The sequence below is a fragment of the Ceraceosorus guamensis genome, assembly GCF_003144195.1.
Source record: "Ceraceosorus guamensis strain MCA 4658 unplaced genomic scaffold IE81scaffold_9, whole genome shotgun sequence".
NCBI classification, from domain to species: domain Eukaryota; kingdom Fungi; phylum Basidiomycota; class Exobasidiomycetes; order Ceraceosorales; family Ceraceosoraceae; genus Ceraceosorus; species Ceraceosorus guamensis.
The window spans coordinates 389,527-411,546 of NW_020290004.1; the positions used below are offsets into that span (position 1 = coordinate 389,527).

Consider the following 22,020-nt stretch of genomic DNA (forward strand, 5'->3'; position numbering starts at 1 on the left):
TTTGAAGGCGAAAAGGGATCGGCAGAGGAGGTCAACAATCACAAACGTCTTGCAGCAGGGGCTTGACCCATCTCTATGCGCATCCATCATCATGCGATTCGCTAGTCGACCTTGAGAAGGACGCGCCATTGTGCTGATGGTCAATTTGCAAAAAGCCATGCGGCGCACATAACAGCAACTTGAGCTCTGGGCATCTTACCTCACTTTGATGCGGTCTCGAAGAAACGGCTCGTCGGCCGACAGCCCCACGACTCGCCTTGTGTGACACTTGCGTCGATCTTTATCGCGATGTGACTCTTCATCATGCACGCACATAGCCTCACGTCACGCACAGATGCTACGCTTCCTCAATCTCACAATTAGACCTTTGAAATCTGAGTCCTCGTCTTCGTCTGCACACGCTCTTCGGACATCCGCGTGACTTGAGAGTCCCCGCGTGTGGGATGGAGGTATCTCATAGCAACAAGGAAACTTGGCGTGCTCTTGAAGTGAAGGTATGTACGAAGCAAGTCTCAAATTGAGGTGACAAAGCAGCGTGGGCTCCGAGATTGCTGCTGCGCCGTGAGCTCTGCAATCGTGTTGACCCAAAGCAGAGAGAGGGCTTGACGATACCGTGAAGGAGGGTTCCGCTCTCTATGTCAAAAAGTGATTCGGCCTGAGTTCTAATTCGCCCAAAGTCCAGCGTTCATTCATGATCTTTCCTTCAGAATAATACGGTTGTTGGGCGCCTTGGGCAGGACGATCATGCTCTACAACGATGACGTGCGTTAAGTGGACAAAAAAGGTCAGGGCGCCGTGATGGGGCGAAGTCTTTGACAAGGCAACTCACGTTGTAGTCTGGGTCCGGGAAGCGAGTTGCCAATTTCCAAGAGTAGCGACGGACGAAAGTGGCAAGGATGGTGCCTAGCTGCAGGTATGCGAACTGCTCGCCGATGCAGCGATGCCTGATTGAGCCGGACAAGATGATAGTGACGGCGTTAGTACTGCGTGGTTAGCTCAGAGTGTGCGAAGGCTGTGTGCACTTTGACTTGAACTCACCTTCCCGCGCCGAAGGGCAAATAGGGACTGTTCGCACCGCTGGAGATCGCACCCCAGCCGTAATCGACAGTCTCTCCCTGCTCCTCAGGCTCAAGTTCGCCCTTGCCCATCCATCTATCAGGATTGAAGCTGGCGGGATCTTTCCAGATTTTAGGGTCCGTCTGAGATACACCGGGCGCGGCCATGACGTAGTAGTCTTTGGGAATGACATATCCTGCATCCGTCTTCTTGTTGGCTGCCAGTGAAGCGGCACTGGTATGGGACTGAGGAGAAGCCAGAGACGCTGGGACTGCAATATCTGTTTTGACCTTGCGCATGATACTGTGGATCGGCGGGTGGAGTCGCAGCGTCTCACGTACAACTGCGTCCAGCAGAGGCACAGAGTTCTTCTGAATGTCGTAGTCCAGCTCTCTGAGACCGCCTGCTCCGTCATCATACACCTCCTTCTGCTCGGCATACAGGCGCTCGCTGTGGAGGAAGCCGCCATATCGCGTCAGAGCTTCGTATCTTGCGATGTACCTCTCGTGCCCGCACTCACATGATCTCTGGTCGGCTGGCAAGACGCAGCATAGCCCAGCTTCCGGTGGCGCTGCTCGTGTGTTGTCCTGCCATGAGGAGAGCAATCATGATGTGCGCAATCTCTCGATCGCCCAGCTTTCTGCCATTCTTGTACGACTGGTCCATCAAAGCTTCGATCATATCGTGTCTCCCATCCTTTGACCCGACCTGGCTCTTTCTCCTCTGCTCGATAATTTGCATGTAGAAATCACTCATTGCCTTTTGAGCCTTGTCTCTTCTAAAGTTGCTGGGAATGGGCAGATTTGGAATCGCAAAGTTGAGAGGGATGAAACCGCCATCCAAGTCGTGGTACAGGTCCGCAAAAGTCTTGTCCAACGAGTCTCGCACCTCTTGACCTTGCAGCGTTCGACTCGCTGTGAGGATGGTAACCTCGCACATGGTCTTGAAGATGTCCACACTGCCTTCCGTGCTGCCGTTCTGCAGCTCGACAAATGCCTCATCCTGGGTAGCAAATTTGGTCACCTCGTCCACAATTTGGCCAACGTAAATGCGGAAATTGTCGACGCTCAGACCAGCTTTGACGAACTTCTTTTGCTCCATCAGGACCGCATTCGGCACATCGTACACCACGTCCTTGCCAAACACGGGAGTTGTCAGGTGCGTGTATGCGTCCTCTGCCGACACCTCTGTGATGCGTCCGTTGAAGATCAGGTTGGATCCTTTGGGACCAAGTGCGACGGTCATGTTCCTGCCGAGCAGTGTGAAGGTGTACACATCGCCATACTGCCAACGGAAGATGAGGCAAAGAGGTACAGGCACATGAGCGACACTACGTCGGCGCCTCGACTTTGATCCGCATCAGGGCTCACCTTCTCTCTGCAGCTCTCAAAGAAGTGGTAGGGGTCCATACCGTAAACCACAGCGGAGCCGATCCAAGGGAAGAGGTGGAAGACGTGCGGCGGCAAGCTGGGCTTCTTGGGGAGCAGCTGGGCGGAGGAGAACAACAGGGCATTAGCGCGAGCGCAAGAGCGACGTCTAGACAGCAATACGAGACTTACCAGCTGATCGATGACGTTCAGAAGAACCGCGATGGCAGGGAAGACGACAGCGGCGACAGCGACAAGCTGCCAGTGGCTCAGAGAAGCCAAAGGGCTAGCCTGCCACGCAGCTACGAGCCTATCGCTCATGTTGAATTGCGGCGTGTTGATGCAGCGCAGACCGCGAATAAAGAGATAGAAATGATGTGAGGGTCGAGATGGAAACGAATGCTCGTCTAGGTCATCAGGTCGATGGTAATCTGCGAACCGAACGCGCGCTATAAATGATCGACAGACGTGATCGTACGGTTTTTGGATATCAGAAGAAAGTTCATCCTCGCGCCTCACGACTCGCGCAGGTCGGTCGCGGATGCCTTGTGCGGAACATGCCCGGACGCGGGTTCACGATTCAGCGCGCGCGCCGTGCTCAACAAGGACTTTTCGATTTCAAATCCACAGTCATATTTCAATTCCGCTGCAAGTCTTGTTTGTAGAAGGTTCCGCGCTAGCGGAAGGCCAGCAGACATGCAGCAGCGTTCTTCATCTGCATTCAGATTTTGGCATACACGGGGTCACACCACTTACCCGATCAAAGCTTTCAATCTCCTGTTTTGATGTCAAAAGCATGTTTGGACCGAGCCTGTCTGCCATCGGCTCCACGCTCACGGAGCTCACATTTTTTGCGGTGCTGGTCATCATGACGTATCCCATTCATTCGCGATACGATCTGCTGGGCCCAGCCAATGCTCTAATCTGAGGTTATTTCTACCCATTTATCCGTGAGCAAGATCTCTTCTTAAATTGCAGCCTTCGTTCACCGCGCAGCTGAGGTGTCTCAGTCAGCAATGGTAATGTGGGTACGCATTACCGGGACTTCCTAAGCTCATCGACCTTCTCGCCTGCCAAGTCGCCCAGCTCCTTCGCCTTCTTCTCAGCCTCTTTCTGCGCAGCATCGACGTCGGGTACCTGAGGATTGCCCGCCTTACTTGTAGACGCTGCTGCGCTACCGTTGATCTTGGCTTCCCTTTTCTGCTTCTCAACTCCGCTGACCCTGTCCAACGACTTGCCAAGGCCTAGTCTGAAGCTGATCATGATGCCCGCAACGACAAGCACAACGTAGTAGTTGAGCAACTTCCAACCTTTGAGCGAGTCTTGAATCGAGAGAAGTTGAAAAGGAATGACGGTGTAGCTCATGCTAAGCTGGACGACCAGGACTGATGCCATGCTGTAGAGGATCTGACCGGTGTTGAACGATGTCCAGTTGAATAGAGTAGGATTCGGGGATCGGGGGTCGGTGTAGAAGATTGGACGAAGGTGTCGACGCAAAGTGCGACCAACAGACTGGCACAGACCTCCGAGGACAAAGGTCACTGCAGAGGAGAGACGCAAGACAGTGATTGTCAGCATGCGCTCCCAACGCTGGACATTTCAGATCCCGACTCACAATAATAGCCAGGCGCAACGCCATGCCAGAAGGCGCTAGTGATGAATGTGATCATCGTGCTCTTGAAGCCTGGTTTCTTGCCTTGTTTGGCAACACGCTTGTACACGCAATTCCTCAGCCAGACGTCTAAACAAAAAAGCAAGCCGTGAGGCTTATGAGCTGAGGATTGCCTTGAGATCCGAATATTGATCAAACGTCGACTCACTCGTGTTCATGTTCCAAGCGTCTAAGAGCTCTTTCCAATTGTTTGCGAATTCGATGTTCAGAGGGTCGATATTTCGGCATCTGTCCCACTTCGATCTTGTCGAGATGTCGTTCTTCGCCGAGAGCGCTTGCTGTCCGCTCGCTTGAGAAGGAGAAGGAATGGGCGCGAGTCCGTTGTATGAGAGGCCGCTCAAAATACAAGAGCCCTGCGTCATGATAGAGGGATGATTTAGTGCTCCGGCGATGGAAGAGCTTCGAAGAAGAGAAAGCCTAGCTCACATTAGCCAGCCCCCAAATTCCGTAGTACTTGCTTCTCGTGAACAATCCCGCAGCAATCAAGATGGCCAGCCTTGCAAGGAAAGGCCTGTCCGCTAGCGCGCCAGGGGCGCCAGAAGGCAGCAACAAGGCTTCAAAGTTGCAGTGCGGGGTGCCGACACTCCAGAGAGCCAAACCTGCGACACCCATCACGAGCTCCTTTGAACCTGCATACAGGCGTCCGGGAGGCGGCAGCTGGGATGGGGAGGACGAGGAGTTCGATGAGGAGCCATACAACGTCCCATTTGCCCAACGCCTGTAGTCCACAAATCGACTCGAAGGTCCCACAAGCACTCCAGGGAAGAAGAAGCTGGAGGAGCCGGTCGACACAAGGCAGAGGCGGATTAGTCGTGTCATCAGGCGCGCTTTCAAGGCCTTTTCCTTTCCTGCTTCAAACACATTTGTGACTCACGCGTAGCCCAAGAACTCCACGAGACCGGGGAATTCGCTTGATAAAACCCGGTGTTCCTTCTGCTGAGCATCTAGCTTGTCCTCCTGTCGTCTACCGTCGTACACGCTCCAAGCGAATGAAGTGAGGTTCATACACATGACCATCTGTGCAGCTGTGATCTCGATCGTCGTGAGAGGAATACCTCCATACGCTCGGATGAGGTGGCTGGGTAGTGCCAGAGCGAGGGACATTCAGAAGTGTGAGCGGGCAGGAACGTTCTGGACCACAAGTCGCTGGACGACTCACTTAACTGTCAGATGAGCCATCTGCACACCGAATACGATCCAAGGCATCTTGACTCCTGAGATGGTCACATTGTACTTTGTGAGAGCAAACGTGATGAGAGATGTGCCCAACAGCTGCAGATACCCATGGTGAAGATTGAGCACTCCAAAGAGGTAGAAAAATGAGACGACGATGTTGGTCAGATGCTTGAGGGTGGTGGGAAGGTATGGTAGAGGGTATGCGAGTGGATAGCCAACCACTAGGAGCGTTAGGAGCTAAGAGGGTGCACGTAACGCCAGAGAAGAGATGAGTCTCGCATAGTACCCGTTGCGGAAGAAACCATGCGCACCTTGAGGTAATCAGGAGGAACACCAACACTGCCTCCAAGCTCTTCGAAGATGGCGTCGAACATGGTTGGCTACTCCTGAGTGCGTGGATGAGTAGACAGGGCTTTGAAAGATGTTGTCAGGAGGTGAAAGGCGGCTTGACGAAGGTGAGCGTCGGTCAACACTATTGCCATCGATCAGCTGAACGTATGTGGAGGCTCGAGCTTCGCTTTCCTATGAGGCCGCTGCTTGCTCAATCGTCCACAAGGTGTGAGAACAGGCTCGCAGTCAAGTCGAGTCTGTGATGTTGGATGACCTGTAGAGAAAGAAGAATGCCTGTCTACTCGAGGCATCAGGTACTAGTCATGGGCACCATGTGCTCAAGCCAAGAGCACAAGGAATCAACAAACGCCGGAAGAAATGCTCAAAAGCTTGTACCGCGTTTGCATGCCAGCAGCGTTGTCTCTGTGTGGATTTTTTGAAGTGCACGCGGTCATGCAGCGTTGCTTCGGCGCATGCGTGTCGCGCGTGCAGCAGCACGTAGCACGCGTCCATCCATGCACCCCGCTCATCGTCCCTTTCAGAAGTTGAACGTGCGTCCGCTGCGCTGAACAAGATGGTTGTGTTGGGGCAGCAGCGCGGAAAAGTCGAGCGATCCGATCTGTCCGCGCGCGGCCTTCCCCGAGGCGCCGAGGCCGAGACGATCATCGCGTTCTAGGCAGCATGCATGCATATATGGGACGGTGAAGCTTCGATACACGTGACAGAGCTGCGCGGACCTCCGCGGCGTTTGGGATGCACCAGCCTCGAGCAAAAATGAGGTGTAGGCAACGCTTACGACTGCCATATATGCCGTCAAGAGTCAGTGCGTGCGTTCATGCGCCAGACTCCCGTCCACCTGATCCGCACACCCTACCCGGTCACATCGCACTCGTGACTCTTGGTGCTCACGCTTGTCATTGAAGCACCGCCTCACCATCCCGGCATCCGTCAACCCTTTTCAGTCTTGCGCACGCTTTTCGGCGAGGAACAGAAGAGACTTCGAATTCTTCGCACAAGCAGGGACATCGCAATGGCGTCCTGCAACGAAGAAGCAACGCTACAAGAGCTGGTACATGCTCAAGGCGCGCAGGCTTCCTCTTCAGACGACACCAAATCCCTCTTCCCACAGATTCACCTCGATCAGGTATGGGGATTGAACATAGAGCCACCCGAAAGCGCAAAGAAATGCGTCAAGCCTTGGCACGAGAGAGAAGATACGGAGAGATTCACAGAAAGTGGCGTGGATGATCAGGTGAGCTGGCGTCGAGGGATGGTGGAAGTTGCAGGTAGCGAGGAGCGTCAAAACATGATCCGCTCCACGGTCAGCTGCAAGAAGCTGCTCAGTAGCATCGGCGACCAACTTGCTCGTCAAGAGCGCTGAAATGCCGGTCGCTCACCCATCCCGGACTTTCTTTGCCAGTTCATCATCACCATCCCATTCACCTGCCCAGTCCGAGTCAAATCCATACTTCTGAATCCAGGAAGAGGTGATTTCGCGCCGAGGGTAAGTGGCATGGCCTCTGCACCTCCGAGCTCTTTTGCCCCCTTGCCCCTCATGGTCCAACATCACGTCCAAATCTCACACCTTTACCCTTATCCCGCCACACCGCAGCGTATCCGGGCCTACGTCAACAGACCGGACGGTGTAGATTTTGAAGAGGTGCAGAACTCCTCTGCTGCCACAGCGCCTGATGCACCAGCGAGAGAAAGGGCAGCTCTAGGACCTGTAGGCTCAGGCAAACCTCAGGCCGATTTTGCGCTCAGGGAGGGAGAGACGGGCGTGAGCGAGTATCCGGTCAGCGCTGCCCGCTTCAGCAACGTCAATTCCATCAGCTTCGTCCTGGTGAGTTGTGGTGTCTGCCACCCTTGCGAGAGATCTCGGGCGTCCTGCCATGCTCGCGTAGTCTGTTACTCATCCTTCATGCCGTACTTTCAGTCCGATTCAACTGCAGGCGATATCTCGAGACTCTTCTATTTGGGCCTCAGAGGCACGGCATTGGAGATGAAACAAGATCAAGGCAACCACTTTGATGTTCCGGCTGCAAACGCAGCTGATCGACCCGTCGATGGTGTGAGGGAGAGAGCTGCCGGTGCGCAACAAGGAAGCGCCAGATGATGATGATGATTCACCTTGCGCCGCGCGGGCAATTTCTCATCGATGCTCAGCTCTTGGAGTACGCGTACAAAATTACATGTATAGATTCCCTTTGTACATTACTCAGCCCTCCCCATCGTTTCTGTACGCGCGCCGCGGCAATGGCATGTCATGATTTGATCTGATTGCGCGGCGGAAGCTCGAAAGAGTGAGGCTTGTAAAGTACAACGAAAAAGGGTTCGGACCAACGAAGGCAATGCTGAACGAGACAGGTTGGGAAGCCAATGATAACCAGCGAGGAGAGCATCTGAACGCCTCTCAGGCCTTGCTCTTCTTGGACTTCTTCTCTACTTTTTCAGCTTTCGCCGCTTTCTTTGCTTCTTTCGCAGCCTTTTTCGCAGCCTTTTCCACCTGCGAGAGGTCGAATGGCACAAAGTCGGCGCGTGAGCCGACGGTGCACGGCCATGCGCTCTTGAGAACACTCACATCCACCTTCTTTGAAGCTTTGTCGCTGCTCTTTGACTTCTTATCCTTCTTGTCCTTCTTCTCTTTCTTGTCCTTCTTGGACGACTTCTTATCCGCAGGATCCGTCACGCCAACAGCGGCAGGCATAGTCTGAGGCTCAGTGACCGCGGCGTCCTCGTCATCGCTATCATCGTCCTCGTCCATCAAATCCCCAGCAGCTTCCTCGATAGCTTTCAAAGCCTTGCTCATCGCATCCGAATTCTTTCCAAGACCTGGAGAGCAAGAATTATTGAAGACAGAAGCGTGAGGACCGCACCTCACAAAAGCCAAGGTTTGAAGTTCGGGGTCACTCACCAGGCTTCCCAGTCTCGTAGAACACCAGTCTCTCCTCGACCTGGTGGTGCATGACCTCTCCAAACTTGGTCGACGGCGCATCGCTGAAGCAGTCGATTCTGCTGGCGATGGAGATCTTGTTCGCCAAGAAGCGAGACATTCTACCCTTGTTCTTCGGCGCAGCACGGGCGATCGCCGAAGCGTGGTAGATCAAGCCATACTTTGGCGTGTTGCCCTTGGTCTTGAGCGCTCTGAAGAGCGCCTTTTCGGCACCGAGAATTTGGACAGTCGAGGCAGGGTACTTGGCCAAATTTGTCAACGAACCAGCATGCGAGATCAAACGCGCTCCGATGACCTCTCCTATCAGCGCCGAAAGCTGCGTGGACACGATGCCGCATCAGTCCGATGCTGCAGCACGGCACGCGCTGGGACATTCTGAACTCACGTTAGGTGCCACGAGGTGCATCTTCTCCACCAAGTATGCGTGCATCCGTTTGCGATACGCAGCCAGCTCAACGACGCGCTCGGCGAAAGAGTCAATGTTGTCCATGTCAACTTCGCTGATCTCGGTTCCCATGCTCGCTCTACTCGCATCCAGCACATTCCTCGCCGCCGTGTCGTCGCCATCCAGAATCTCTGCCAGTTCCTCTAGGTGATCCTCGGAGAGACGCTCCTTGGACCTGATAAAGCTTGCCAGCTTGGCATAGATCATGTTGTCCGAAACCAGTCTGACCAGTTCAGGAAAGTGCCAGCCATACCATTCTCTAACACGCATTGCGAACGTGTTGACGTCTTTGTCCAAGGTGTCCAACAGCGCAATGGCCTGGATGATCATGTTGTCGCTTCTGTTGACGTTAAATTTGACCTTGCTCCTGCTATAACTGTGACCCAAACCTAATTGAGCTCTGTCCATGTCGCCCTCTGACAATCCTGACAAAAGCTTCTCGGCGTGCAAACGAATGCCTCTAACGAGCTCCTGCGATCGATCTCCCGTATCGCACTGGATGCCAAGCTCGGAGACTATCGCACCTGCCAGCCCGCGCTCTGCCACTCCCAGGGTGACGCCCTTTGCCTTTTTGCCTGCCGGCGCCAAGTTAAGTGTGAGGAGTGACTTGAGATGCTCATTGAGAACACCTGAACAGCACCCAAAGGGGTCCATGGTCAGCTGCTGTTGCTCGAACTTGTCACACTGCATCTGGCGATGCGCAAGAGTGCTCTGCACGCTTCACTCACCCTCTGAAACGTCGAGACACGATTGCAAGGCGTCGAGAGCATTCTTGAAAGGCGAGAAGGAGATCAATTTGACCATCCTCGAGAAATTGTGAATGTCCTTCACGCTCTCCTGCACCGCTTTGGTGTTGCTGCCAATCTCCTCGACTTGCAGCACTTGCAGGATCGCACATCCTGTGGCGCACTCGAAAAGAATGTGTGTGGGTGTGCTCGACATGATTGATGATCTTGCACCACTCAGAAGAACGGGTGATGATGTCTGGGTGAGCGGCGATGAGTGCTGGTGTTGGCGTCGGCGCGACGAATCTGGTGGTGCGGAGTGTCCGCAGGGAGGGAAGTGCGGTGTCACAATCGAGTGTCTTGGAGCGTGGCGAGGTAGCGGATGCGTCTGAGCGACTTCCAAGAGATTGCCTGGGAAGTGTGAGCTCAAAGTTGAGAGGCTGCGAATGAATGGCACTCAGAAGAACCTCTGCAGACGGCTCTCTCTTCTGATTGCACCTACAACAGTCACAAAGTTACCCAAGCGACGCGGTGAAGTTTGCGAAGCGCGCGCGACACAAAATGGAAGTTTCTCCTCTATCGGCCGATATCGCGGAGACAGAAGGCGCTACAGCACGTGGGTCGGGCCAGATTCAAATTTTGTTCGTGCATCGAGATCACGTGACAGTCCCACTCGACTAGAGACTCACCAGAACTTCCTTTCTGGTGTGTTGTGTTTCTCTAGACTCAAGACTGCACCTACATTCTTGATTGCTTATCATCAGATTCACACTTCTAATTTGCCAAGCTTGGACTCAGACTGCTTTGACTGAGCTCGTTAGGGTGGTGGAGATTGCTTCCTGGCCTCATGCTAGGCAAGCGCGAGAGCGATTGTTGTTGTGGATTCTCGCGCATCATGAAGAAACCGACGCGCCTCCCGTCAGTCGGTCAAACTAGACCTCTCTCCGAATGCCGGCCCACAGAAATCAACGATGACACGAAAGACAAGCATAGGCCATGAAAGCATAGACGGGACGACACGGTGATGTGCTTGTGATGATTGTTGATGACACAGAGCGCGCTCATTGTTCCCTTCGACGCGCAGCTAGCGCTACGCTGGGCCAGATCTGCCAAGCTCCCAGCACCTACAAGACGCTTTGCTTTCATCCTTGAACAAATCGCCTTCCTTGCCTTTGGCGTCCGTGCGAACATGCTTATAGTCCACGTAGTCCTCAGGGTAGAAATCAAAACTTCGCCATACTCTGTAAGACCCTGCGTCTGCTGCTTCTTGCGTCGTGACGGTGTGCTGTCCCTTGGGTGGAGCAGGCGCTGTTCTCAACAATTGTGGATATAGCGTCGGTAGTGACTTTGCCAGTTTCGGAAGCTCCCAGGCAGTATAAGGTGATACGTGACGAAGCGAGATGAGTATGGAACCTGCCCGAGTAGGCGCTCTGTATGGGACCCTGGCAAATTCTGATCTGAGTGCTGTAGTCTCTTCTCCTCCTTCGCCATCTTCGTCTACGTTGTCGGACTGAGCGTCTTCTTCGCCATCGCTGAAGTGCTCTTCATCGCTCAGAGGTCCTCCATCATGAGCTTCTCTGGCTCTTTTGCGACTCTTCGCTATCACGCCCTTCTTTGCGACGCCCTGCTGTGCGTACGAGGGAACTGGTCCAACGCTGAGCAACGAAGCGGCGCTCACAAGGAAACGCGATAAAGCTAGCTGATTGGCAAGGATGTTCCTGGTCTCGTCTGCATGACCTTGACCTGCAAATCAAAGGAATGCGAGCGTCAGGTCTTTGTGAGAGGAAATGCAAGCGCAGCGTCAGATGACTCCAGACGTGGACTCACCAACGTGAGGAAAGCCCCAGTAGATCTTGCTCCAGCTTCGCCTGAATCGAACATCGTCTCCCCTCGCTTTTGCTTTCGCAGCGGTCTTTGACAGACCTGTGACTTCCGGATGCTTAGCCAGATTACCCCCGTCCACTTCGAATATGACCACGTCTTGCCTCCCAGCGGCTTCTCGAAGCTTTGCCACGTTGGCTGAGGCGTTTGAATACTTGGCGTAGCAGGAAGCTTCCGTGTCGTATGAGGTGGCCAAGAGCTGTTGCAACGCTACAGCGTGAGGACTCGCCACAAGAGAGACAGCGAACGAGAAGTCACCTGGTCAAAGCAAGCGCAAGCATTAGAAATGATGTAGAATTAGAGATCCTGCTCGATCTGAGGCGCGCATGGACCTGCACTAACCTTCACCAATCAGTAGGACAGTGTCATCTATTTCGAACAGTCGTGTAGGCTTGTGACCGACAGCGGATTCTCGCGAAACGTTCTGCTTGCCCCGCTGCACTTCACTGGCAGCCCCTTCGCGTTGCTCCTCGCCCTCATCCAGCCGCCGCCTCTTCTTCTCACGCTTCTTCTCAGCATTGGCTCTAGCACTGGCACCAGAGACTGACCTCTTGATGCTTTCTGCTTTTCGTTTCTGCGCGTCTTCTACACGAGCTGCTTTGTCTGCGGATGCTTTGCGGGAATGATGGCCTGCCAACGCTGCTTTGAGGTTCTTTTTCGCCATCCTTGCTCTTTGGCCTGCTTCTAACGCGCTGCAGCAGATGACATGCTAGCTCAAGAGACGTTGAGAAATTGTGAGATGGTAGATGAGGTACGGCAGCATCGGTCTGGCAGCCATGGATCAAGGAGATGCCTTGCCGGGGAGGGTGCCGCAATTTCTCTCCGAGGCTCCGGCGCTGTCGGCCGTTCAGAGCCGAATCAATCAATACCTTGGATCGAAAAAGAGCCCGCCTTGAGGCACATCAGCAGCCCTTCGTGGTGGTGGAGAGCACAGCACGCCCTGGCTGCAGACTGATGAGTCGTGTGCAGCTCGCACGCTCGCACGCACACGCGTCGAGTGGTTGCTGCTGCCGACAGCAAGTGGAGAAGGTCAGCGCTCGCACATCCACGACTCTGACTCCTTCTTGCCAGCCCTCACGATGCTCTACGCTGACGAGTACTGACTGCGCATCCTCGAAGTACTATCTGATCTCTCGCTGTGCTACAGACGCCGAACAGAAACGTTCGTACCTCTCTTTGCCCGACTTGGGGTGGGGTGTCACCATCGGGTCTTTCACCTTGACAAAAGTGGAGCTCGACTCAGGAAGCTTTGGTGCGACTACCGTGCTCCTAGCTCGACATTCACCTGCTGCACTGCGAGGAAGTCTGAAAGACCCTCTTTCGCGCTGCGCTCACTTCATCATCTTGCCAGGAGCCGGCGACGGACGTCCTTTGCCAAAGTGAACCGCAGAGCAGTGCATTCCTGAGGCATATGAAGCGCTCGAGATCCCCTTCAACCGAACTCGACTCCAGCAACCAAGGCTTTGCATCTCGAAGGCTCTCCTTGCGCACCCATTCGTCACTCAATTCTTCCATCAGCGCAGCGATGGCAAACCTGCCCGCTTGCCCTCACGTCGCGGCGGTCTTGCCTGGTCTAGCACCGCCTCGAGCAGGCCAAGACGTGCACAAGGATGAATGCACCTTGTGCTTCGATGGTTCCCAAGAGGAACATGGTATCGATGTTTGCTTATCCTGCTTCAATGGTGGCTGTGTAGGCAATAAAGATCGAGAGCATGCTAGAGCTCACGCTTCCAAAACTTGGCATCCTATCGTATGCAACGTCAAGCGTAGAAGGAAACCATCGGAGGTGAGTCATGGTAATGAAATATCGAGAATGTGGCTGCGCTGCTTATGCTGCAGCCGCTATGTTCACAGAACCCAATTCAAGACACTCCTTCGAAAGTTGCCATTCTGGCGCGGAAAGAGGAGGATGACTGGACGTATGAGACCACAGTCAAGTGTATGGCCTGCGACCAAGTCAACGGCCGGCTGCTCGAGAAAGTCGGCAAGGTGAGTGGGGTGGCCCTCCGGCTCCAGCAACTTAGTCAAACCTACTTCTGATGATCAATGCGTGCTCTCGTGCGATCTGCGCTTAGCTGGGTGAAGTAGCAAATTCAATCGTGCGCAGCTTGTCCTCCTCTCAGCAGAACGAGGTTCAAGCCTGGGAAGCGATCATCGAGCCTTGTCAACACACCAGGGATCTGCAGCAGCAGGCTGATGCCACCAAGGTCTCGAATGAGGGTAAATGCAGCCGTTGTGACCTTGTAAGTGCAATGCAGGTGCTTGTCGAAGTAGTATCGCAGCGTTGCTGACCGGATTTGTCCCGCCATCAAATGATTGCCAGACCGCCAATCTCTGGCTTTGCTTGACATGTGGTGCGGTGTCCTGCGGTAGACAACAATTCGGTGGCTTGGGGGGAAATGGTCATGCTATGCTGCACTTCAAGGATACGGGCCACCCTGTCTCTGTCAAGCAGGGCACCATTACCCCAGAAGGAACAGCAGATATATATTGCTACGCTTGTGACGATGAGCGCAAGGATCCCGATTTGGCCAAACATCTTCAGCACCTCGGCATCTCGACCCTAGGACTCGTCAAGACAGAGAAGAGCATGACTGAGCTCAACTTGGAGCAGAACATTAACTTTGACTTTAACATGACTGGCGACGATGGTAAAGAGCTGCAACCGCTCTTTGGGCCCGGATTGACTGGCCTGAAAAATCTGGGCAATAGGTGAGTAATGCTCGCCAGGTGCAGATGATGCGTGCGCCTAAGTCATGCTTATATGCTTCGTCGATGCTCAGCTGCTACATGGCTTCTGTCTTGCAAGCTGTCTTCGCTTTACCGACGTTCAAGGCTCGATATTTCACCGCTTATCGACCGCACACGACGGCGTGCACCAATCCTCAACCCGCCAACTGCATCGAATGTCAGATGGGCAAGCTGGCTGACGGACTGCTCTCCGGTCGCTATGCAGTTCCCTCACCTGAGCAAGCGACGAAAAACCGAGGAAAGGGGGCCGTATTTCAAGATGGTATCAAGCCCAGCATGCTGAAGAGCCTGATAGGGCGAGGTCACTCAGAGTTCTCTACAATGCGACAGCAAGACGCCGATGAATTCTTGAAGCACCTTGTCAGCTGTTTGCAGCGCGACACTCGGAGGATCGCTACAGATGTTATCCAGATCGAGGGCGCACCTTCGGACGACGCTACGCGAATCTTCAGCTTTGGGCTCCAGTCGAGGCTACAATGTACTGAGTGCAGGCGGGTGCGATATACCGTTGAAGCTCAGGATGCTGGTCTCAGCCTCCCCGTTCCACTTAGACCCAAATTCAAGCCACTTGAAATATCTGAGGTTGTGGAATCTGGAAACGATCAGGTGGTCAATGATGTGGTGTTACCGCCAACGCCCAGAGAGGAAGTGACCACCGACATTCTACCAGATGGTCCTGATTCGGACGCTATGCAAACAGATGACACCACGCCCGTGCCAACGCCGCCTCGCTCGGATATACCAGGTCCGGAAGGAGCGCAGGAGGCAAAAGGCAAAGCACCAGTCGAGGGCCCCCATGCTGTCAACGAGCTCGAAACTGACTCGTACGCTGCTGCGCAGGATGAAGCTTCTGACATGCAGGCACAGTCTCTGGCGGATGAGCAGTTGGCGAAAAGCTTAGCAGCAGAAGGAACCAAAGACGATCCAATCAATTTGATCGGCGAAGCAAACAATGAGGAAGATGCTGAGAGTCGGGCGAAAGAGGAGGCCGAGTTTCAGAAAGCGATAGCGGACTCGCTCCAGACTGGCGGATCCCTCAACCAGATCGAGTACGAAGAAGTGGATCTTCAGGAGTGTTTGGACATCTTCACCGCTCCAGAAGAGCTCGAGTATCATTGTCCAGCCTGCGAAAAGCACGTCATTGCAACCAAGCAGACTTTGTTCACCTCTTTTCCCGACGTGCTCTCGATCCAGGTGCGGCGCTTCCAGCTCATCAACTGGGTGCCACAGAAGGTAGACGTGCCTATCAACGTCCCGCTGGAAGGACTGAATTTGGACAAGTACTTGGGTACGGGCAAGAGAGACGACGAAGAGGAACTACCTGAGCCAAAAGATGATCCGCCGCCCGCCGCTGCCACCAACACGCCACAAGGATCTGCCCAACCTCCACCGTCTGTGGATCTTGGCAAGTGGTCGAACTGGAGCGGACCAAAGTTCGATCAAGGTCTTCTGAGCGAAGGCATCGAGATGGGCATGTCGCCAGGCAGAGCTCAGAACGCCTACTTTGAAGCATTTAGACAGACCGGGAGATGGGACGCATCGGAAGTCGCTATGGACTGGGCGTTCTCGGCTGATGAAGATCCTGCTGTAGACATCGCACAAGACTTTGACGGGATTGCGCAGCAGGAGATTGCAGCGATATACGCAGCTGCTGGAGTTGATCCCTACGCGCCGGCGGACGTCACGTCAAATGAATCTGGTGGAGCGTCGGTAGCCGAGAGCGGTACTGCGACGCCGACTGCGGATTACAGCATCTTTGAGGAGATGGGATTCTCAAAGAACCAAGCTAGGAAAGCTTTGAGAATTAGCAATGGAAACGCCGATGCTGCTGTGGGATGGCTGTTCGAGAACGGTGGCGATCCTGGCGAAGAGGAGCAGTCTTCTGCCCCGGCTTACTCTGCGTTCGATGCGACCACAGCGGGCCCTGAGAGCCGCACAGCAACGGACGTGGAGATGATCGATGGCTCTGCAGATGGCGTAGCGGGCCCTAGCTCGACGTCGAGTGCACCGCCTCCGGTCGGTGGCTCAGCGGCTCTTCCCGCCAACTTCTCCCTCAAATGCTTCATCTCCCACAAAGGGGTGAGTTTGTGCGCGACGTCACGTTCCTTTGAGAAGATTCAGCTGAATGACGGGCCTTGCCCTCCTCCGTTGCAGCCATCTATACACAGCGGACATGTGAGGCGCGTTCGGTATCAAGTCTTGCTTGCTAGTGTTTGACAGTCATGCTCTCTGTCCTCCGTCTGCAGTACGTCGCGCACATCAGACATGACGAAGACGCGGCGTCGGGATCTGCTCTGGGAAACGCCCCAGCCGGGGAAGCTCAATGGGTTCTGTTCAAGTGAGTGTAAGCCATCAGCATTGTCTAAAATACGTTCTCGATTCCTGATTGCCTGCAACTCTCACGCTCACAGCGACGAAAAAGTGGTCAAGGCGCCGTTTTCGAGCCAATCTTCATCTGGAGCTCATCTAGAAGTAGGCGTAAAGGGACTTGTGAAACTGGCGTACGTGTACGTTTTTGAGCGTACACCTACGCCTACTACATGATGGCAAATACATCCTCTCAAAGGCAATTCAATATGTACCCACCGTAGCCTGACATGCTGCTTGCAAATCCGAATTCGTGACGGCTACCCATTAGGGCGCAGGCAGACACGATCTGGCTCCCATGAACTTGACAGCTCAGGACACCAGGGCCGGCTGACACGTATCGCACCTCTTTCGAAATACATGCATTGACCCTGTCTGCTCGAGTATAGCAACACTACTTCTTCTTTTCCCCTTCTTTCTGAGATGTTTTGCCATCTCCAATCTCCTTCTTGCCGCCCAAGGTGCCGTTCGCTTCGCCTGTCGTTGTGCCGTCCTCTTCTTCGCCTTTTGCATTCTGGCGCGAGAGAAGAAAGACAAAGTAAGCAACCGCTTGGTTGAGGACAGACTCATCCAGATCAGAGCAAGGAGCAGACTTGCGACGCACCTGAGCTCTATTCTCGACGAGCGCATGCAGTGCGATGACGGCTCGGATCAGACTGCTCAAGTAAATGACCAGCATTTGATCGTTTGTTGCTGTGCTAAAATGTTGAGCCTCTGTCGTCCTGTCCAAAAGGTTGAATATGTCTTGCACATTGAAGAGGATTCTGAGAGGAGGCGTCCACGCGGTAAGTGTCGGCCCCTCTGCACGTGCTGTAAAATTTCACAACACTGAGGGCGGGTTCTACTCACTCGTGATTGACGGGCATCTTGCCCAATGATACGAGCTCTAGGTAGTTTTGGATCTCCAGCAATCTCGCGAGCAAACCTCTCAAGCTAGACAACTGAGCCCCAACCCTGGTGCTGAGCGTTCCGACGGTAGTGGTGTCCCTAATATCTCTCAGCAAGTGTTCCACACCAATCTCTTCGCTCTCCTCAGCCACAATGCTCGAAGGCACGTGCACAAAGGTCTTCTGCGCCGCTGTTCCATCCTCCTTGATCTCCTCTATGGCAATGTATGCGTCCGTTGGGATTCCGGTATCTCTAGAACGCGGATCGACGATCACCATGACGGGCTTTGGCATGAATCTCTTCATAAGGTCGTTGATGTCTAGGTCGGATGCTCGAAGCCGAGGGCCAGTATGATACCAACCGATGATCTTTTCTCGCGCTGGGAAAGGAGTATCGAGATTTTGCGGGGTAAGTCACGCGCGACACTGAAATCATGGCCGCCGATATCGAGCTGGATACAAGGTACCTCCGAGCACCGATTGGCTGAGAAGACGGTCATTGCTTCATCTCATAGGTTCTAGATTGCTGTTCGCGCAGCAACCGTATAGGTACGACGCGATATAGCTGCGCGACCCACGTCATCTAGAACTGTCTCCTACATCGTCTGCGCTACCCACAATGACCTTCGTATTGCACTCACCATTGACCTTTTTGCACATCTCCATCATGCTAGTAATGTAGTCGTGATCTAAAAACCAGGTGCTCTTCCCTTCGCTTCCAGCACCTTCGTCCTCTTCAAAAGGCACTGCGAAGCTATTGGCCACATTGACGACTTTGCCATCGTCCTGACCCAAAAGCACTCCCACCACTCTCTTCCGACCTCCTGTGGCTGCGCGCGAAGCGTGGTCCGTGACTGATAGCAGGACGAGAGGATGCACATTGACTTGCTGAGAGATTGTCGAGAGCACGACGGGCTGCTCGCTCGTGGAACCGCCCGGTGCGGATGTTGATGTAGCAGTGGGCATTGTGGCAGACGCGTTGCCCAGTGGTTGCGGATTGGGTCCAGGGACGGTCAGTTGCCAGAGACTTTACGATCTGTCGCTCGGGTGCATGCGATGTGAATGACGAAAAATCTGGAGATGCTTGGCCACGGTATGGCGAGAGGGTGTGGAGTGCTTGCTGCGACCTTCTGACGGCGGATTCGAGCGGTGTACATATGCGCTGCATGCTGCTGTTCGAAGGGACACGCTTGCGCGTCAGAGAGGTCTGAGCGCACGCATGCCGGAAAGGCAGCTTCGAATGATGACCACGTGACTGAGAGACCAAGGTGTGGCCGATCCGATCGCGCATGCATGGCAGCGCCGCACCAGAGTAACCAAATCGCGCCGCGCTCCTTAGTCTGGAGTCGACGAAGACTTGGCCTTGCACTCAAAACTCAAGACTTACAACCCATGGGTCATGAACTAGATTACCGTTTATCTTTGATAGCAAGGTTGCGTCCGTCACCTTAGCGTACGCGGGCCCTCAAGCAACCCACTGCCCTGAGGTCGGGATTCGCGCATTACCATTTGTTTGGCCGCCCTCCACTTGTCGAGGCGACACGTACGTAACAAGCCGGACATCCCCCAATCCAATGTCTCGTCCCACGCCTTCTCGACTATCCGTCCCAGGCTCCTCCTCCCACCGACATCGATCGGGCAGCCCTGATTCGGTTCGATCCGGCAACTCGAACCGATCTCTCAGATCCCCCGCATCTGCTGGTTCAAATCGTTTTACCTTTCACCTGCCCAACATGTGGTCTCGAGATACTCGAGGCTCATATCCACGCTCGCCTTCTTCTTTGTCTGCGCGAAAGAACGCAGACGAGGATGATGCGGACAGGGAAGCGCTCCTGCCTGCTGCCGATGGTGTCGAGCACGAAAGAGATGCGGGTATGGGGGATGGAGATGCGATTAGCGAACACATTTTGGTCAATCCAGCAGCTGGCACGCCCGAGACCAGCTTACGCAATCCTCAAGAGCCAGTGGCAGCTTCATCACTTCCGCCATCTCAGGCAAGAGATGCATACGGCGCGGAGCTCACTCCCGAATGGTCAGCTCTCTCTTCCATGCAGAGGTCTAGCGTATATGGGGCCTTTGTGGTCCTAGGCGCAGCTGTGCTTTTGCCATTGTGAGTGCTTACTCAGCCTTTTACAGAGCCTGGAGCAAGAGGGGCTCACTGAGCCCTAGCGGCGCATATGATAGCTGATCTGCTTGCCGAATCTGCCCGTCCGTTCTCCCCTCACGATGTTGCACGCAGCAATGCATTGATTACGCCCTCGGAATACTATCGAGGCCTCTTTGCGGCCACGACGCACTCGGACAATTTCATGTCGTACATCATCTCCATTTACAATGTGGCCACCATCATCTTTGGCGCTCACGCAACAGCTAGTGTTGTACGCGTCTCGCCATATCGACGCACGGTCTGGTCCAGTGTAGTCGTGTTGATCACCCTATCGCTGATCACTGTTTGGATCGGTGGATCCGCCGCAGAAGCTCAGACAAAGGCAGACGGAGCTGGGAGTGAGACGTCCTTCTGGACTCTTATGCTCGTCACAGCTGTATTGGCTATCGCTACAGCATACTTGCAGAATGCCGTGGTTGCAATCTCGTCCCTCTTTGGCGGCAAAGCGATGGGCGCCATGTTGGCTGGTCAAGGCTTTGTTGTGAGTCGGCAAGCTTGCACCAGGCTCGAATTTCTTGCAAGCTGATCGATACACTCTGCGAGTACCTGTGAAGGCCGCAGCCGTTTCGCTCATCCAGCTTCTTGCAACTGTCAGCAGCGTTCGATCAAGCCGAGCTGCACTTGCTCTGGGGAAGCAACCAGAACCGGCATTTGCTTCAGCTCGAGCTTCGGCACTCATTTTTTACGTCTGGACGTGCGCATTCATGCTGCTCACTCTGCTCGTACTGGAGATTCTCAGCCGCTCAGCTCTGTACCGAGTTGTTGCAGCTCAACATGGTCGCAGCGGCAACGCCCTCAACTCGAACCCTTCGCCAGCGACCACTCCCGAGCTTGCGGACCCGAGGGCGAAGGGCTGGGAGTCTGGTGCAGGCCTTGCACGGTTCATGCCCAGCAAGTGGAGGACCACTGCAGCCAGTCTCAGGGCTGTCCAGAGCCAGCTCGTCGCACTGAGCGTGGCGATTGCTTGGTGTTTCACAGTCACGCTCGCGCTGTTTCCTGCGCTTACGAGTCGTGTGAGGCCATGGCCAAGAGCTCCAGGTTTGGATCCCTCCGCACCCGAGCCGCTATGGAGAGGTGCGTGCTGAGCACTCCATACCGCGCCAGCTCAATGAACATACTGATGGCCCTCGATCATTTCAATTCCACAGATCCACTGATCTTTGTGGCCCTGCATTACTTGGTCTTCAATGCTTCTGACCTGCTGGGCCGACTCTTGCCTTCATTGTTGCCTAAAGCTTTCCTGCTGGAGAGTCGACGAGCTATCATTTTCTGGGCAGGCATGAGGGAAGGTTTCTTAGGCATGCTGCCCATGTGCAACGTGAGCCGTCAAGGAGCCACAAAACCAGCAGAGGCCACCTCGACGTCGTTGGCTCTACCGTCATCAGATCGAATCGGCTCGATCGCTACCCTTGCGATTCGCGCAGCCACTACAGCCGCTGCGAGCACTGCGGCTTCAGACGACGGACTCTGGGCTGCAGTCGCTAGAGAAAGAAAGCCGAGGCTGGGAGACGCGATCTTTTTCGTGCTTGTCCTGCTGCTCGGATTGTCCAACGGTATCCTGAGCACCTCTATCATGATCGTAGGGCCACGTCGAGAAGGAGTCAAAGATAACGAGCGAGCGTGAGTGGATGGGCCTAGTATCAGGCGCCGATGGTGCGTCCAATTCGGGCAAAGCGACTGACAAGCAAGGTACGCGCGTCTCATTGCTCTCCATCAACAGACTAGCGGGTACCATCCTGGCTTTCTGGCTCACTATCGGGTTGGCATCGGGCTCGTTTGCAAGCTTCATTTGGTCGTAGCGTCGATGACCCCTCACGTACCGCCTCGCTGCGCAATGCCTATCTTCGTCACATTACTACGCCTTTACGGAAGGCATTGCGTGCTGTATGCGCTGTCTACAGACAATCGAGACCTTGACTGAGCTGTGACTGGCTTGAAGGTCAAGACGACGCGTAACATCGTATACACAAGTCGATGGAACAGAATCGCGTTCGAGCAGGGAGGGTGTGGATGTCCAATTATGACGCGTATGAGAGGGATGCTCGACTGCTCCAACTGTGATCGCAAGACTAGCTAGGGCTGAGAATGACTTGTTCACCCAATGCTCGGCCATTTTCCATCGTTGAATGGGTCGTTTGTAGCTATCGAAGTCGCAAACCCAGGCCCCGTCTGCCTCTGCTCAGCTTGGGACCTCAGGTTCTTCCAGCCCATGGCGTCTGTGCCAGTTTCCTCATCCGGGTCCT

General features: G+C 54.4%; 8 protein-coding genes across 8 annotated transcripts; 3 read left to right on the forward strand and 5 right to left on the reverse strand.

Annotated features, from left to right (window-relative positions):
• Nucleotides 1-689: 689 nt before the first annotated feature.
• On the reverse strand, nucleotides 690-2,744 carry IE81DRAFT_286730 (cytochrome P450; the record flags this gene model as incomplete). The annotated part of the gene is made up of 6 exons (XM_025511681.1): nucleotides 690-749; nucleotides 830-944; nucleotides 1,039-1,506; nucleotides 1,577-2,340; nucleotides 2,427-2,543; nucleotides 2,616-2,744. The coding sequence occupies 6 exons, from the start codon at nucleotides 2,742-2,744 to the stop codon at nucleotides 690-692; spliced, it is 1,653 nt and encodes a 550-aa protein (XP_025371928.1).
• A 554-nt stretch (nucleotides 2,745-3,298) lies between these two features.
• On the reverse strand, nucleotides 3,299-5,981 carry IE81DRAFT_321082 (MBOAT-domain-containing protein). Its single transcript, XM_025513228.1, has 7 exons — nucleotides 5,583-5,981; nucleotides 5,255-5,508; nucleotides 4,970-5,173; nucleotides 4,522-4,867; nucleotides 4,244-4,448; nucleotides 4,039-4,164; nucleotides 3,299-3,964 (listed from the first exon to the last, which is right to left on the reverse strand). The coding sequence occupies exons 1-7, from the start codon at nucleotides 5,643-5,645 to the stop codon at nucleotides 3,459-3,461; spliced, it is 1,704 nt and encodes a 567-aa protein (XP_025371929.1). The 5' UTR covers nucleotides 5,646-5,981; the 3' UTR covers nucleotides 3,299-3,458.
• A 438-nt stretch (nucleotides 5,982-6,419) lies between these two features.
• On the forward strand, nucleotides 6,420-7,864 carry IE81DRAFT_321083 (DUF1000-domain-containing protein). Its single transcript, XM_025513229.1, has 4 exons — nucleotides 6,420-6,853; nucleotides 7,022-7,105; nucleotides 7,214-7,444; nucleotides 7,538-7,864. The coding sequence occupies exons 1-4, from the start codon at nucleotides 6,632-6,634 to the stop codon at nucleotides 7,715-7,717; spliced, it is 717 nt and encodes a 238-aa protein (XP_025371930.1). The 5' UTR covers nucleotides 6,420-6,631; the 3' UTR covers nucleotides 7,718-7,864.
• IE81DRAFT_321084 (putative SIK1-involved in pre-rRNA processing) lies at nucleotides 7,805-10,239 on the reverse strand. The gene is made up of 5 exons (XM_025513230.1): nucleotides 9,728-10,239; nucleotides 8,940-9,628; nucleotides 8,516-8,870; nucleotides 8,183-8,433; nucleotides 7,805-8,107 (listed from the first exon to the last, which is right to left on the reverse strand). Exons 1-5 carry the CDS (start codon nucleotides 9,939-9,941, stop codon nucleotides 8,015-8,017), a joined length of 1,602 nt encoding a protein of 533 aa, XP_025371931.1. The 5' UTR covers nucleotides 9,942-10,239; the 3' UTR covers nucleotides 7,805-8,014.
• Nucleotides 10,240-10,476: 237 nt separating this feature from the next.
• Nucleotides 10,477-12,521, reverse strand: IE81DRAFT_364754 (hypothetical protein). The gene is made up of 3 exons (XM_025516885.1): nucleotides 11,948-12,521; nucleotides 11,552-11,863; nucleotides 10,477-11,467 (listed from the first exon to the last, which is right to left on the reverse strand). Exons 1-3 carry the CDS (start codon nucleotides 12,267-12,269, stop codon nucleotides 10,815-10,817), a joined length of 1,287 nt encoding a protein of 428 aa, XP_025371932.1. The 5' UTR covers nucleotides 12,270-12,521; the 3' UTR covers nucleotides 10,477-10,814.
• Nucleotides 12,522-12,651: 130 nt separating this feature from the next.
• On the forward strand, nucleotides 12,652-17,071 carry IE81DRAFT_321085 (cysteine proteinase). The gene is made up of 8 exons (XM_025513231.1): nucleotides 12,652-13,391; nucleotides 13,460-13,594; nucleotides 13,681-13,848; nucleotides 13,929-14,317; nucleotides 14,389-16,435; nucleotides 16,511-16,531; nucleotides 16,603-16,694; nucleotides 16,768-17,071. Exons 1-8 carry the CDS (start codon nucleotides 13,017-13,019, stop codon nucleotides 16,898-16,900), a joined length of 3,360 nt encoding a protein of 1,119 aa, XP_025371933.1. The 5' UTR covers nucleotides 12,652-13,016; the 3' UTR covers nucleotides 16,901-17,071.
• On the reverse strand, nucleotides 16,848-18,759 carry IE81DRAFT_321087 (Mov34-domain-containing protein). Its single transcript, XM_025513232.1, has 4 exons — nucleotides 18,252-18,759; nucleotides 17,573-17,990; nucleotides 17,328-17,487; nucleotides 16,848-17,237 (listed from the first exon to the last, which is right to left on the reverse strand). Exons 1-4 carry the CDS (start codon nucleotides 18,574-18,576, stop codon nucleotides 17,118-17,120), a joined length of 1,023 nt encoding a protein of 340 aa, XP_025371934.1. The 5' UTR covers nucleotides 18,577-18,759; the 3' UTR covers nucleotides 16,848-17,117.
• A 230-nt stretch (nucleotides 18,760-18,989) lies between these two features.
• IE81DRAFT_321088 (hypothetical protein) lies at nucleotides 18,990-21,626 on the forward strand. The gene is made up of 5 exons (XM_025513233.1): nucleotides 18,990-19,720; nucleotides 19,850-20,258; nucleotides 20,332-20,851; nucleotides 20,926-21,397; nucleotides 21,498-21,626. Exons 1-5 carry the CDS (start codon nucleotides 19,185-19,187, stop codon nucleotides 21,574-21,576), a joined length of 2,016 nt encoding a protein of 671 aa, XP_025371935.1. The 5' UTR covers nucleotides 18,990-19,184; the 3' UTR covers nucleotides 21,577-21,626.
• The last annotated feature ends 394 nt before the right edge of the window (nucleotides 21,627-22,020 follow it).